The sequence below is a fragment of the Xiphophorus hellerii genome, chromosome 20 (assembly GCF_003331165.1).
Source record: "Xiphophorus hellerii strain 12219 chromosome 20, Xiphophorus_hellerii-4.1, whole genome shotgun sequence".
NCBI classification, from domain to species: Eukaryota; Metazoa; Chordata; class Actinopteri; order Cyprinodontiformes; family Poeciliidae; genus Xiphophorus; species Xiphophorus hellerii.
The window spans coordinates 21,757,036-21,772,623 of record NC_045691.1 but is presented as its reverse complement, the minus strand read 5'-3'; the positions used below and the strand labels follow the sequence as shown (position 1 = coordinate 21,772,623).

The 15,588-nt window shown below is 41.6% G+C and overlaps 1 protein-coding gene across 4 annotated transcripts in view; it reads right to left on the bottom strand.

Moving 5' to 3' along the window:
• Positions 1 to 15,588, bottom strand: part of foxp4 (forkhead box P4) — a 115,476-nt gene that overhangs the window by 22,135 nt on the left and 77,753 nt on the right. For 2 of the 4 annotated variants that reach the window (XM_032548731.1, XM_032548727.1), the window contains exons 5-9: positions 11,866 to 12,009; positions 6,597 to 6,735; positions 2,947 to 3,148; positions 2,476 to 2,574; positions 335 to 433 (exon numbers count right to left, since the gene is read on the bottom strand). In XM_032548731.1, coding sequence (XP_032404622.1) covers positions 335 to 433; positions 2,476 to 2,574; positions 2,947 to 3,148; positions 6,597 to 6,735; positions 11,866 to 12,009 — 683 coding nt within the window. The remainder of the gene's footprint in view (positions 1 to 334; positions 434 to 2,475; positions 2,575 to 2,946; positions 3,149 to 6,596; positions 6,736 to 11,865; positions 12,010 to 15,588) is intronic. The other 2 variants (XM_032548728.1, XM_032548729.1) reach the window with 2 other exon arrangements.

Here is a 15,588-nt window from a genome sequence, read left to right as displayed (position 1 = left end):
AACAGAAAATACATTACTGTTTAGATAACCTTTAGGTGAAAATTAATATAAATTGATTTGTGATATTTGTTATCATTGTTAATATTTTTTATATAAATATAAAAACAGCAGCAATCGCATTCAATGAAAAATATCCTACTAATCTGCTATGTCATAATTGAATAATTTCTTTTCATAATTGAGTTTCCAGATTTTCCAGTCATTTTTAGGTGTACATACAAAAAGCTTACAATTAAGTTATGTGAGATATGGTCAGGCCTTAAATATGAGCCTTGCAAAAAAATCACAGGATAGATGGATGGATGGTCATGTAAGTTAATTTTTTGTGACTCACTTGATGAACTGTCCCATGTCCTCACACAGTGCTTCGCAGCCTGGCCACTTACACTCTCCATGGCCGTAGAGGGGATGGGAGCTGCTGAGCTCCTCATGACTGCAGACAAACACATAAACCGAGACGGAAGTAAGGGTCAGCAACAGATGTTACATTTTGTGCATAATCTCTACAGCAGTTGAGGTCAGATACAATTGTATAAGACAAATCAAAATATTATTTTTAGTCACTTCATTAAACACATGCATGCAATATGTGAACGTAACAGCAGCGTGCATTGGTGCAGCCATCTGAGTGTGGTTAGCTGTGATTAGTTGGTGCAGATCTTCGAGCCAAGAGCAAGGGAAGGAGGACAGACCGAAGTGGGGGTTAGTTACAGAAGCCAGGCATAAAATAAGGGAATTGGTCCAACAACCTCAGAGGCGCATTCTGAAGTCCATGACCTATCCCCCTGCCTTTGGTGTGTGTTTTGCACATGTGTTTGTATATTAGTGTTGGTGTGTCTTCTACTGTTTCAGGAGCTGACACAGAGCCGGCACAGGACCAACCAGCCATGACTGATTGGTGGTGGTTGCTGTCATTTGCTGGTTACTCTTTTGTGGTGAGTCTGTGTGTGTGTGTGCGTGCTTGTGTTAAACTTTATGAGCACATATGTGTGCGCGTGTGTGTGTGCTTCTAAGCGAGTGCGACGATGAAAGACCAGGCCAGGTTTGGTTTGGACAAATGCAATAACTGTGTGTTTGTGCATGTGTGCGCGGCAGGTCCGGTAGCAGATGTGGTTCAGACCTGGAGCAGTGCCTCCGACGGCTGTCTCCACATTTATTTACATGACTTTGGAAGTGTGTGTGTATACGTGTGTGCTTTGTGCAAATGAGTAGGTGTGTATGATGACTGGGATGGGGATTCTCCCAAATCAACATCAGAAGGATGTCTAACAAAAACCATTTGTCTCGCAGATGGAAACTTGTCTCCCTGCCTCACTTTCTCCCTCTTTCCGATCAGATGTGCAGTCTGGAGAGCAATGGCAGTGTGTTTGTGGGAGAATGTCTCTGTGGTGGCCGTGCTTGAGGCAGCTAAGAAAGTAGCTCAGACAGCAGACATGACAAACTGCTGCTAACCACATTGTCCTCCACATCAACCATGCATTAGCTTAGCAGGCTAGCACAGCAGTGCTACCCTCTTTGTGATTCTCGAGGCCACAAAAGTTTAAGCAGACCTACAGCAGAACACTGCAGCTGCAGTACAACACCACTCAGCTATATCATGCTTGTTCTTCAACTTTGACCTCACTTCCAGACGGAGATGTTCACAAGTTAAAGTCCAGTCTCTCAATTCAATAAGGGAAAATGTTGGAGTCCAGCTAAATTTGTTGAGAGGACAGTCCCAATCAAGTCTCTGATTTACAACTTCTGAGGGGGAAAACCATTTTTATTCTTCCAGAGGCAGGTTCCCATCAAGTCTCAAATGTCTGATGGGTAAGTCCAAGCTAAGCCTGAGTGAGAGTGAATTCCAAGTCAGATCTCAACTCTGTGAGACGCAAGTCTAAATCCAATGTCAAGTCTTTAACAGGGTGGTAGGAGTGAGGTCTCAAGACTTCAAGAGGAAGGTCTAAGTTAAGTTTCAGGTCTTTCACAAAATGTCCAAATAATTTTTCAAGTCAAAAATTGTCAACTTCTTAGTATCGACCACTATCCTACTGTACATAGTGCACTAGCTATGGTTTGGAGCTCTTCTTGTCCTCTTTCTGAGTATTTATTATTAGTTTTATTAGTAAGACAATTACTAATAATATTAATAATACTATTACTACTAATAATAAATCAAACAGTCCATTTCACAAGTTAATATGCACCTGTTAGAGCTGCTCTCACTGGCTTACAACCTGTGATTTACAGGTTTGCTTTCATTCCAGATTTCATGAGTTAAAAATTATTCATGAAAATCAACTCCCAACCTTCAAGTCTAGGTCAAGTCTCAAGTCTGCGCCTTAAATGGCCATCTTTTCCTTCTAAACATGAGGGCCAATGTTTCCTCTTAAACCGGTGTGTGCTAAAGTTAACCCTTCAGAAGTGCATCTATTCTATTCTAGGGTTACGCGCTCTGCGTATGTAGGGGTGTGTGTGTGTGTGATGGCTACTCACTGGCTGCTGGGAGGCTGGCTGCCTTTGGAGTAAAGGGGAACATGGTCATCTCCGCTGTCTGCCTTGGTGAAGGAGGATATCCATTCAAACAGTCGGGCTCTTAAAGATGAAGACAAGCCTGTGAGTGGCCAACACAGCCACGCAGTGTGTGTAATACAAAGACACGTGGCGCATGCATCTCTGATATCGCCCTCACAACATTATTTGCTGGACAAAAGCACCTTTATAAACCTCTCCTGAAGAATTGGGCAACATACTCTTCTTAATGACATCATTGTCAGAGCACGCTAAATTCAACATATATATATGTGTGATACTCATGTAGTTATGAAAGCTTAGCTGCAAGTGAAATACCCGCAAAAGAGAAAGTAGGATAGTTTGAATGAGAAATAGAGAAAAAGTTGAAGCACAGAGCAAAGACAAACAATGAAAGCGTGCTTATAGAAAGAAATCATCGTGAGCTTTCCTTACCTGTCTCTCTTTGGGGTGTGGTTTTGTCCGTTGGGCAGGCTGTGCAGTGGAATGTGAGCACTGGCAGCTTTGGGGAAGGCTGAGGTAGAATTAGAACTGTTGGTGCTCAAGTCCAGGCCCTCGGCCTGTTTAAGGGCATCCTCAGCGCTCGGCACTCCAGACACCTCCTTCCACAGTTGCTGGAGGTCTGACGGACACATTGCTGGAAAAAGGGTTACACAGTCAGCTCAGCAAATGATGAAATCTAACTTACTGATTAATTTTACAAGCGAATATGACGATAGATGTGGTGAAGTTAATTCCAGAGCAGCTGAAAGATAATCAGACACACGCAGAGGGAATTTAAATAAACTAGTGTCACTGATTGTGTAGCTGCAACTGATTATCCCAGAACCACAAAGTCCCCCATTCTACTGAAGAAGCTGAAAAATAACACAGTCTAGAGGTTGATTTAAATGTCCTGTTGGGCACTAGTAAGTCATCTCCATGGTTCCTGTCATAAAGTAATGGCTCTTTCCTGACTTATTCAGAGACGTAGTTTTACCAATAAAAGAAGTACAGAGTTAAGGTGGGAGTTGCCCATAAGGACTTCATCAGCGCCACTGTTTGTGCAAAAAAAATTTGAGTGCACACACTGTGCTCCTTCTGCTTGCAGCATTATTATTTCTGGTCCAATTTGACAGTGAAGGAGAGACGGCTGAAAATGCCACAGCCTTCTCCAGCGTATTTTAGCATGCACTTACTCACATATAATACACATCTGCACATACACATACAAGGACCTCGCAGCAATCCAAATATTATGTCTGCTTTGTCTGCATTCTTCTCTGGCCTCCGCCAAAACAAAAGTTCTCACTCTGGAAAAATGAAGTGGTGTAAGTGCGCAGACAGATTTGTGTGTGAGTGTGTGTGTGTGTGTGTGTGGTGGTGTGTGTGTGTATTTGCACACACACGTGCACGCCGGCGTGTGTGCGCAGGAATTATCCGGGAAGAAACCAAACCAATCTGTGGAGACGATCGGAGAGTGAAAGTGTAAAGTGGTTCAAGATTGTTATGTTAGGAAGCCTGAACCACGGGAGTATGTTCAATTAAAAATAAATATGCCCGTTTGGAGAAAACAGATGGAAGGTAGTTTAGTGCCAAGTGTAAAATAAACAACGCATGTGAGGATAGATTTGCAATCAAAAAATCATAACTTTCTCCAACAAAAACTGACAGGACCAAATTTGAAAAGATGAGAGTATTCCTGCTAACCCCTAGGAAGGGGCTTGCAAAAGTATCCATACCCTTTGAACTTTTATCAAATTGCAACCACAAATTCCTAAAGTACTTTTACTTTTAGGTTTGATTGGGATTTTATGTGACAGACCAACTCAAAGTAAAGCACAATAATGAAAGGGTAGGAAACTTTTCACAACTTTCTACAAATAAAAACCTGAAAAGTGTGTCACCCATTTGTATTCAGCCCCCAGAGGCAATATTCCGCATAACCTACATTTGCTGCAATTGCAGTGTTTTTAGGGATGTCTTCCAAATTCATCTAGAAACGGATCTTTCCTAACCAGTACTTTGAAAATAGCTCCTGGTCACTCTGACTGGATGAAAACCATCTGTGAACATCAATTTTCAATTCTCAGTTGGACTTTGACTGGGCCATTTTCACACATAAATTTGCCATGATCTAAACCATTCCATTGCTGTCTGTGTGTTTATGGTTGCCCCTGCAGCATCGACTATGTTTTCTGTCAGGACTGCCCTGTTCTTAGCTACATACATCTTCTCATCTGCCCTAACTAGTTTATCTGTCACTGTGGAAGAAAAGCAGAGAAAACTCCTAAGCTCCTCTGGAGTTACTGTCACTCTCTTGGCTGCGCCTGTGAAAAGCAGTCAAGCGTCCAACTAAACCTGTCAGTTTAGGTAAACAGTCACATTTTGGTAGGTTTGTTGGTCTGCCATCCTAGATCCATTTTACAGATGACGGACTAAATAATGTTCTTTGAGATCTTCAAAGATTGTGACTATGTTTTAATCCTAACTCTACTTTAAACTTCTCCACAACTTCCTTCCTGAGCGGTCTGCTGTGTCCCTTTGTCTTCATGATGTTACTTATTCTTTACTGTTCTCTAACAAACCTCTGATGCTTTCACAGAACAGCTGGAGTTATGCTCTAATTAAATTGCATAAATGTGTGTAACATTGAATTGTTAATATGTCATCCCTGTTGGACAGGAACTATGTCCAACAAGGAACTATTTCCAAAAATGTAACCTGTAAAAAAAGTTACATAGACTTAAACTGTGTAAAGTTCAACTCATGGATGCTTTTCACAGGATCTCGTTTAAATAGAAACACAGAGAGAATTGACAGGCTCTGTTGATTATCAGAAAAGGTACAAGGTTTTAATACATGACTTTTTTCCCCCACATAACTTAAATCTGCAACTAAAATGCCTGAATTCTTGATGTTTTTGAACATAAACTCATTGTTTCTAATTATTTTTATGAGTCAGGGGGTTTAGTAGTGATCTAACGTGTAACACACAAAGTCATAAAAGTAAACACAAGCCTTAGTTGGACTCCTCATGGCGCCCCATACGGCCTATACACAGAGCACAACAGCTTTTTGAGGCAGGGCGGCAGTGTGTGTGTTTATCCGTGAGTGTTTGCGTGTTTGTGTGGCATGGCTGGTCAGAGGAATGCTCTGGCTCACGCCTGGCTGAGCTGTCACAATGGACCAGCTCTTTCACACTGCAGGGAAATTCCAGTCTTATGCAGAGAGGGAGAGCAAAGAAAGAGAAGGAGACGCCGAGGCCAAATGTTTGCAACTGTCTGAAAAATTGTTCTCTGCTAACACAACTGTGTCCTCAAGCCCTATCCACCTAGTCAGTTTTTTATTTTTCCTCCCCTACGAATAAATCCACTTGCCCTCCGGGAGACCTTTGGATTGGAAATCAACGTTTCCAAACCTTTGATAATTTGGTAGAGTTTAACCTTGTTATGTATGCGTGTGTGCGCGTGTTGCTGTGAGTGACTCCATGCTAGTCTGCATGAGGGGAAAAAGTGAAAGATCAAAAACAGAGGGAAGGAAATGGGTCTGTTTGGTCAACTCAGTCAGCGCTTTAGCAATGTTACGGCCACTTTAGAGCCCCTAAGGCATTCTCTGCAAGTGAGATAGTGCTCAAAAGTATGTGTGAAACATTGCCGCGCAAGTGCGTACACAATAGTGGGCACGCACAAACACACATGTTCACCGAGGGCGGGCCAGAAGCAGTCAACATTTATCGCTCTGAAACTCTGCTGAGAAGCTAAAGAAACTGTGGGAGAAGTTACACATAGGAAAAAAAATCCTGTGGGCACAGGAATAGCAGAAAGATGATTTTCTTGTGCCTGGATAATCTCAAGTACAAACACACACATGCACACATCTCTAAGCAGGGGAGGCTTAGCGGCATATTTTACCTATTATCTAAATGACTACTTTCCACAAACCTACCAATCATGTTTTCTTTTATCTTTTATAGGCTGATTAACTTAACAGGCTTCACAGGCAGCACTGGGCACAGGCCTTGTGTGTGTGTTTAGCTAGGCTCGTGTTTGTCAGGATGTGTCCTGTTTCAGGTTCTGTTTGGGAATGCCTGTGTGTGCACGTACCTTGCTGAAGAGACTGCATGGCGGCGGTGGGCTGCAGCGGAACCAGGCCCTGTCTCTGGAGGTTGAGGATGTGCTGCTGCTGAAGCTGCTGCATCTGGATCAGCTGCTGCTGGAAGGCCAGCTGCTTACTGCCAAGCTGCTATTAGACATGGAGGAGAAACAGAGGTCAGACAAGGCAGGCTGTGCTTCCAAATTGCTCACAGCACCTGGCAAAAGTGTTAATAACCTTTTATCCTTTTTACATTTTGTCATTTTTGGCTTGCTTAAGTGTAAAGCCCACCCCCAAAATTAAACTTTGTTGAACTATCTGTCACTGCGATGGTATATGCAGGACATTTGGACTTTGTCTCCACCAGCTATGCATATCCACATACTGTAACCTGATCAGATTGTAAGCAATTTTCTAATCTTGCCACAAATCTTCAATAAGATTTAATTCTGGACTTTGCGTCATTCTGACCAGTAGCCCCTTCAGAGTTACCCTGAATCTATTGGCTGCTTTATAAGTTATATTCTTCCTGGCCCACCTGTCATTTTAATCAATAGATTTTCTGATGATTGATTAGAACAATGCTTTATGGCAGGGGTGTCAAACTCCAGTCCTCGAGGGCCGCTGTCCTGCAGTTTTTAGATGTGCCACAGGTACAAAACGCTGGAATGAAATGGCTTAATTACCTCCTCCTTGTGTAGATCAGTTCTCCAGAGCCTTGCTAACGACCTAATTATTCTATTCAGGTGTGGTGCAGCAGAGGCACATCTAAAAGTTGCAGGACAGCGGCCCTCGAGGACTGGAGTTTGACACCTGTGCTTTATGGGATGTTCAAAACATATGTTATGTGGATACTGTTTTGTAACCTAACTCTTGCTGACCTTTTTTGTGGGATTGCTTTTTGCTAATGGTATTCACTAACACTCTCCAACAACCTTCTGATGGATTAGTCCAAAACACACCTGTATATATTGACTTTATATAACACAAAACTGAACTTGGTTTACTAATTCGATGACTCTGCAACTGGTTAATGCATCAGATTAAAATGGGCTGAATACATATGTCAGCCACACTTTTCAGATAAGCAAATATTTTTTATTTATCATTTTTCTTCATTGTTAAAGTTATACAACACATTGTATCAGTCTATAACATAAAATCCCAATAAAATGAGCTGAGATATCCGGTTGCTATGTGAGTAAATGTGACAATGTGATTTGGGATTACTTTGTTAAAACAATAGAATTAATGCACACATTTTTTGTAGGTAAAAGATAAAGTGAGAAATTACATTTTACATCAGAAAAAAAAAATTTAACTGACAAGTTCCCGCTCTTACCCTCTTTTTCCCAAACTGACCCTGCACAATCAAAACCCCTGAGAGAGGTGTACTTTATCTCCCACAGATAACTGGCGGGGCTGAAAAATAAATAAATGAAACTTCTCATTGTGTGTGAAACAGAGTGGCAGCCTAGAACTCTTTGAACAGAGAGGAACTCTCAGGAAGGGCAAATAGGTCATTTCCTCTCAGACTTGGTGCCTGGGGAGGAAAAGTATGGTGGAGGTGTGTTTATGTGTGTTTGTGGGTGCGCTGGAGGTGGGAGGACGACAACCAGCAGCAACATATTCTTTGCATGGACAATTTAATGTCATAAAGGAAACTGCACAGTTTGATTTGTTGCACATCTGCAGCTTGTTTCAAAGCCAATCTGGGAAATGCTTCCTGCTTGTAGACTCCTTTAGCCACAAGCTCAAATGATTTTGTTTGCAGAGGTGGAATCAAAATAATCTTGTAAATCCTTGTTAACACAGTGAAACTCATTCAAGATCCTTTCATTTCTTAACTTATCGCTTTTGACGTTATCATTTAAAGGTAACCTGATCAATGGTTCTCTGGGTTTTTAATTTATTTCAAACATTTTTTCAGTCATTTTCTATTAACTAAGTCAGTGCGCCATGGCCACGTTTTTTCTGAGTTGGCGTTTAAAACAAAGAGTACAAGAGGAAGAAGGAAGTGTCGCTGTTCAAATTCTTAAAAGTAATTAGATGTATAGGACAGAAGCGGAATCTGAGAAACACACAATCCTCCACTAGTAAATATACCCTGTTTATGTTTGTTCAGATGAGGACTTGTTTTGTCACCTGCAAAAATCTAAGTCATTTTCCAGTCCAACACAAATCAAAATCAGTGCTTTAAAAGTCAGAACTGATTTTAAAGGTAAATTCAGATGATCAAACAACTACATCGAAGGCTCTTTGCTGGTTACACCATTAAATGTACCATATAGTAAGTTGGAAACAGTCACCTCTCGCAGATGTGAGATGTGTAAAAATCGTTGTCACGCTGAGACAATTCAATAACTTTGAGCTGATTTACCAGACCCGTCTTGGTTGAAATAAACTGTTGATCAGAAAGTCCAAGCAGATTGTATCCGTTTCATTCCTACATTTCTCTCTCTCTAAGGCCCTGGCCCTCCCTTTCAAACTTGTCTGTCCATTTTCTCCTCTCCACCTCCCCTTCCTCTCCCTCTCATTGTCTCCTGAGATATAGCTACGGTTCTTTAAAACACACACAGAGAGGGCATGGGTGTGTGTGTGTGTGCCTGTGCTCTGTTTACATTAGCTGTGGCTGAGTGGCCAAAGCTAGCGCAGTAACAGGCTGTCAATGTGATTTATGAGCACATCACACACTGTCTGAGCCTGCCAGTCACACAGAAGCATACATGTACACACACACACACAGGCAACTGCAGACGGCCAATCCAAAGACACACACGCACACACACACAAGCACGCATCTTTTTGTGATGGTCAGAGTCACTTCATTAAGCTGACTCCTGACCAGTCCCAAATGCTCCGGCAACACACAGAACAGCAACTCAGCACGCACATACATCGTTTTTCTTTCAATGCATCACTTCCACAAAGCCTTGAACGTGAAAAAGGAATTGCTGCTCAAAGCGAAAAGGGCAAAAAGTCATAGGCACTGATGTACAAACACTTCCAAAAGTTAGGAGGTAGAACTTTTTTTCTTGCTCTTTCCTCCATAGATTTTTGCTCTAGTAGTTTATAGTCTTTTCTGGTGACTTGAAGTCACAAAACTCACTTAAGTTTGAAAGGGAAAAAAAAACACAGAAATGAAAAGCAACATTTTTACAGCACCTACAGTGTTTTATTGCGATACATGCTAGCTATTAATTGATTATTGATGCGCTGTATGTCAGCAGGTCATGGCTGCTGGAGAGAGCCTTGGTCACATCAGCTACTTGCAGCTCTGTAGGGAGGCATATTCCCCCAGGTGTGTGTGTGTGTGTTTGGCCAGTGAACCATCACGCATCAAGCCTCCCTCTGTCTGCGTGTCCGCGTGGCTGTGTGACCAGTGTTTGCACTTGTCTCCTTGTTGCAGGACAAGCAACCTGAAAACTGGGACAGCGGAGGAGCATGGGGGAGAACGGAAAAGCAATTCAGACACTCGCTCAACATGCGAGTCAACCACAACTGGTTTGCTTTGGTCACGGTTGAGTCGGTTGCCCGCTGTCAGTGAGGAGCATGTGGGCTGAGGTGCTGGGGTGGGGGCTCTGCCCACTGGGAGAGGAGGAGGACAAATCTGAGGATGTGTCTCCCTGTACATTTCTCAGAAATGTCTCACAAGCTCTTCCTCGTGAAGTGATTCCCCAGCATTGTTTCTTCTTAATATTGTCATCATAACATGTGAATTGTACAAATAGATCAACGCAAAACTTCTTGTACCTGACCACAGTTATTATGTCAAATATGTCTACATGATCCATATTCTACTTCATGTGACCCTCATTGATCACTAATTAAATCTGCAAGAGCTTGTGTATTTTTGCATATTGTATATGTGTTTATGGCTTTTTTTTCTGCAACCGAAGAGCTCTACCCTGACCCTGCTGCCATTTCTCTTGAATAAGCCCTAAAAAGGTGAGCCATAATGAACAGAGAGTAAATTGTGTCAAATAAAACTCAAGTTCCAATGTTCTGAATAAGTCACAAGCTATGCTCAGAATGTTCTTGATTTATTTCTTTTTTTGTTGTTGTTTTGATGTGCTGTTTGATATTTACCCTATTGCCACCTCGTCAAGCAGCATGCTCATTATACCATTTTTGTTAAAATTTCAGATTTTTGTCAAGAGATATTTTTTCTAAACAGAGAGGAGAAAAAAAACTTAAATTAACATCCAAATGAAGGGGACTTGGCAAGATCAAATCCCTGTCCACACAAGCAAATGCTTATGCAATTTTTATTTTATTGTTTGCATCTGTAATCTATAATTTTTTGGTAGGAAACCTGAAACGTTAAACATGATTTCTAAAGTGGAGAACCCAAAGAATAACTTTTAAGTGTATTTATGCTTTAGACAACTCGAGGTTTTAGAGAGAGGTCAATGCTTGAACACACCCAGTATTTATTTGTATTTATCTTGGTAAAAGTCCAAAGTCCCATCCACAGCTTTGGGACGATTGTATGACATATACATGGAAGTAGGTGGTTTTATCCAAGGGGACCAGAATACAAGTTCTTGGCCTATGCGGTAGAAAGTGGCCATTTTCACATCTTTTTAAACACCTTTATAAATACAAAACTACTGTGTTTGCAGAATGTTCATGGTAGTGATAAAAAGGGGAATGCTGCAGGTAAAAATAGCAAGCTACAATTACACACATTTATGACTAACATTTTGCATCATTAATATGTCATTTTTGTTGACGTTACCTACTGGCCTGACTGTAGGCAGGAAGTTCTCATCCAGAACAAGCTTATTTAATTAAATTCGGGATAAACGTTGCTTAAATGTAATTTCTATAGCACCTTTCGAAAGAACAGCTAGAGATGTACTGTAGCTGAAAAGGTTCTGTCACCTTTAGTTTCCATGCAAGTTGTAGGGAGGGAACCGGCCATGTTGTTTAGTTGGGGATCAATTGACAGCTAAAAGCACTTTCAAATAACTGCTTCTTCTTGGACCCTTCTTGTAGAGGTAACATCTAGTATTGTGAATTAGAAGCACATGGATGTGGAGCGGACTTCTTTTCGACCTTGAAACATTAGCCTGGGGATTCAGACTTGTGTGAGCCCCACAATAACATTAAAACATGAGCACCATACTGTATCTGGCCTAAATTCCATACATTAGACTCTTGTCATCTTTTTTGTTCTTGGCACTCTCACACGTCAGCCACTTTATTGCATTTAAGAGCACTTCTGCACTTCAGAGTGTGCTTGAACTGAGTGAGAGTGTACGTAGCTAAGTTCACCTCTTTTGCCGCCTGCTTCCCGGCTTGCTGCTGCTGCTGCTGCTGTTGTTGTTGCTGCTGCTGCTGCTGTTGCTGTTGCTGCTGTTGCTGAGTCAGAAGCTGGAGATGCAGCTGCTCCTGCTGCTTCTTGTAGTACTCCTGTAACTATGGACAGGTGCAGGGTGGGGGAGGCGGGTTAAGGAGAAAGGGGGCAGAGTGGTGGAGAAATATGAGGTGAGTGAGTCACAACACAAACTGCAGAAGCCTCAACAATGCCACCAGTACTGAAATGATCCTCCACAGTCAGACAATGTAACCTAAACAGGAGCTTCAAATGGCACAGATGCTTTCAATTCCAGCGCTTTCAGTTGAGGCCACAGTGTATTGTTGTGGCGGTGTGTGGTTTATTGACAAATCATGTGCAACAAGCGAACGCAGACCTGGGAGAGGCTGCTGAGGTACACTGTGCAGCTGTTTGAGTGTGTCAGTGTGATCGTGCATGTCAAGGCAAAGTCCTCCCAGATTACTCTCAGAGATCAAGCTCTGAATTGCAGGAGATGATTGCAGCACAATGCAGGCCGACAGACAGGGAGCGGGCCAGAAACACTGGCAAGCTTGTTAGGATAAATAGGGAGAACACAGAGCAGTCTTTTGCAAATATACTCATACCAGCTAAAACGTTTCACATCCCATTACAACCAAAACCTCATTGGTATTTATTGGTAACTTAAGTGATAAACCAACACAAAGAAGTTCATATTTGCATAGTGTAAGATAAAGGATACCTGGTTATCAAAAAGTAGTAAAGCTTCACGTCTTTTGGACTGTGGCTCTACCAGTTTTGCTAATCTACTGAAAGTTTAACCTTTTTGCAAAATATCTTGAGCTTAGCAGCGATTTTCAAGTTTTGGCACAAATGTTTTATGCCCACTCCTCCATAAAGACCAGATTTGTGAAATGAACAACTAATGATTGGCCTGAAATCATAATAACTCGCTTAGCACATGAATGTCCAGATTTGCTATGGCCTTCTTTGGAGGTTTAGGTGGGCAGCCATCTCATGACAGATCTGCGGTTCTGCTATTTTCTTTCATTTCTGATGGACAGAGCAGAACTCTGTGAGATGTCCAATGCTTGGGATATTGTTTTATAACATAATCCTGCTTTGAGTCTCTCCACAGCTTTTGCCTTGTCACGTCTGTCGTGTTCCTTGTTCTTCGTGATGCTGTTTGTTCGCTTATCTTCTCTAACAAACCTCAGAGGCCTTCAGAGAGCAGCTGGATTTACCCTGACATACGAGAAAGCTACTTTTTCTTTCAAAGCTGTTCGTATTTTGTCACAGTAAGAAGTTTATAGATCAACATTCTTTATTTTAATATAACTGTCATCCCTTAGTCTGATAAAATGACATGAGTGGATTTAACACATATAAACACTCTAAAACACAAACACAGATGGTCAGGATACTCTGACTGGTAACAGCTTGTCTGTTTGTTTGGGTTAGTAATCATTAATTTACCCAGGAAGCTCCATTAAGATTACAATCTTGAGCTGAGGAGAGAGGGAAAACTCACTGACCACAGTGCATCTCAGTCTGTGTGAGTGTGTGCGCGTTTTGAGGAGAGCAGGAGGAGGGGAGGTTGTTCTCCCGAGAACAGCTTGTACATGTGTCCATCTGCAGTTTGTCTTTGTTTCATGGTGCATCAAATGTTCAAAGAGGCTTTTCAGCAGAGAATGACTTCACAGCGCAGCAGTTGCTTCGGTCTCTCATTTGTCTGACCTTACGGCGAGCAGACTACACACTGCTACCCATCCATGCCACACATACCCGGTACAATGCAATGCTCTTTTTTTCTCTTTTTCTTTTTTTTACAAACAAGGCTGTTTCACATTATCCAGTTTCTCCTTTGCATAAGTTACAGCTTTACCCCTGCGACATTAATTTTTTTTACCCCTCTCTTTTTTTGTGCTTAATTCATTTTAAATGCAGGAGTCATTCCTTCTTGCTGCTCTTTCTTTTACTTTCCATCTGTCTTTCCTCTCTTTTATCACTCCTTAGGCAGAGTTAATCTCTCTTTTCTGCGTCACTAGCCCTGATCGCCTCCTAATCACACAGACAAATGCATATGCAAGCACACACACTTACCGGCTAGCAGGCACGCACGCGCACACACACACTCACCCCCAGCTGCTGAGTGGTGAGTTGAAGGAATAATTAAGTGATAATTACGGTCTTTTAATGATTTGATTCAGTGGCTCTGTACATTAAGTGTATGTGTAAGTGAGGCACTCACCTCTCCAGCCTATTACCATGACCTTGACTTTAAAGAAAAACACAATGAACGAAATGCAAAGCAGCCATAGCATAAGTAAAGGTTTGAGCAAACTTAAAGGTTAACGCACAAAGTCGCATCCACAAATCAGCGCCCGTGCAAACACACATCTGCTTTGTAGCAATGGGCTGTAAAACTTACTTACACACTCTTACACAGGGCACTATTGCCATGGGGATATGAAATTTAATGCTTCAGTGACTGATGTGTTGGTTGATTTGTCCTGTGTGTTCATATGTGGGTGTGTGTGTGGGTGTGTGTGCGGGTGTGCGTGTGTGTGTGTAAAACTGCCTGATTTGCAGATATACACTAAGTGCGTGGCCCATACTGTGGTTAATTAAGTGGGAGAGCAATGTTAAACTCGATGGTTTTTATTAGCGTTGCAGTGAGTGAGAGTGCATTATCAACCCCCTTTCATTGCGTCTTCTTTTTCCTTGTTACAGAAAATGAAAAAAAAGAGAAAAGGACCAGCAAGGAGGATCTCTGTCATTCTCCATGTCTGTTCCCAGAAAGTCGATACATTTTTTCACGTTTTCATTGTGATACACGTTGTCAGATCTTCCCACCACAATTTACAGTTGCCTAAAGCAACCACTTCCCATTAAATCTACAGACTATGCTCCAGTTTTCTAGTCTACCCCTACACCATGCAATTACTCCTGTGTCTCCACACAGTTAAGAGGCAAATTCACACCCTTTATGGGCCAGCATGTGTGCTTTGCTTGTGCAGGTTGGCGGGGATGTGTTGGTGTGGCTAAGTATTTGACAAAACTACTACAGCTGAAGGGTGTTTATTGAGTAATGCCGACATGGCAACCTCTAATATCAAGGGGCCAGGAATCAGCATGACACATACTCCTGATTCAGTATGACTCATGTTTTGTTGCTCAAAAGCAAATCTGTCTGTGTGGTTAAGTACATGCATATTTGCAGGCATATTCTCCAAAAGATTATCTTAATGATTGGTTCAAATCAGTATGTTCCTCATCTGCAAAAATCCCCAAACATGAGGGGGTTACAGTTTTTTATGCATTTTTAATAATGTTTAATTTAAAAAAAAAAAAAAATCAGACCTAACTGACAGTTCTCCAAAAATAAAATATTATTGTTCACAATGAACAGTTGGCAAGATTGAATAAACACAGAAACTCAGAAGAAAGAAGTAAGGAAGGAAATATATGGAAGGAGTGAAGGAAGAACAAATGCAAGAAAGGAAAGAAGAAAAGACCTGTGGAAAGAAGAACCCAAAAAGAAAGAGAAACAGAAACACAAGAAAGAAGAAAAGGAAGGACACATGGAAAGAAAAAGTGGACAAATGAAATAAAAAAAGAAAGTGAAGAGGGGAAGGACATTAAGTTTGATACTCTATATCTATATTTGAAAACCTTTAAAGCAGATTAAATAGAGATTC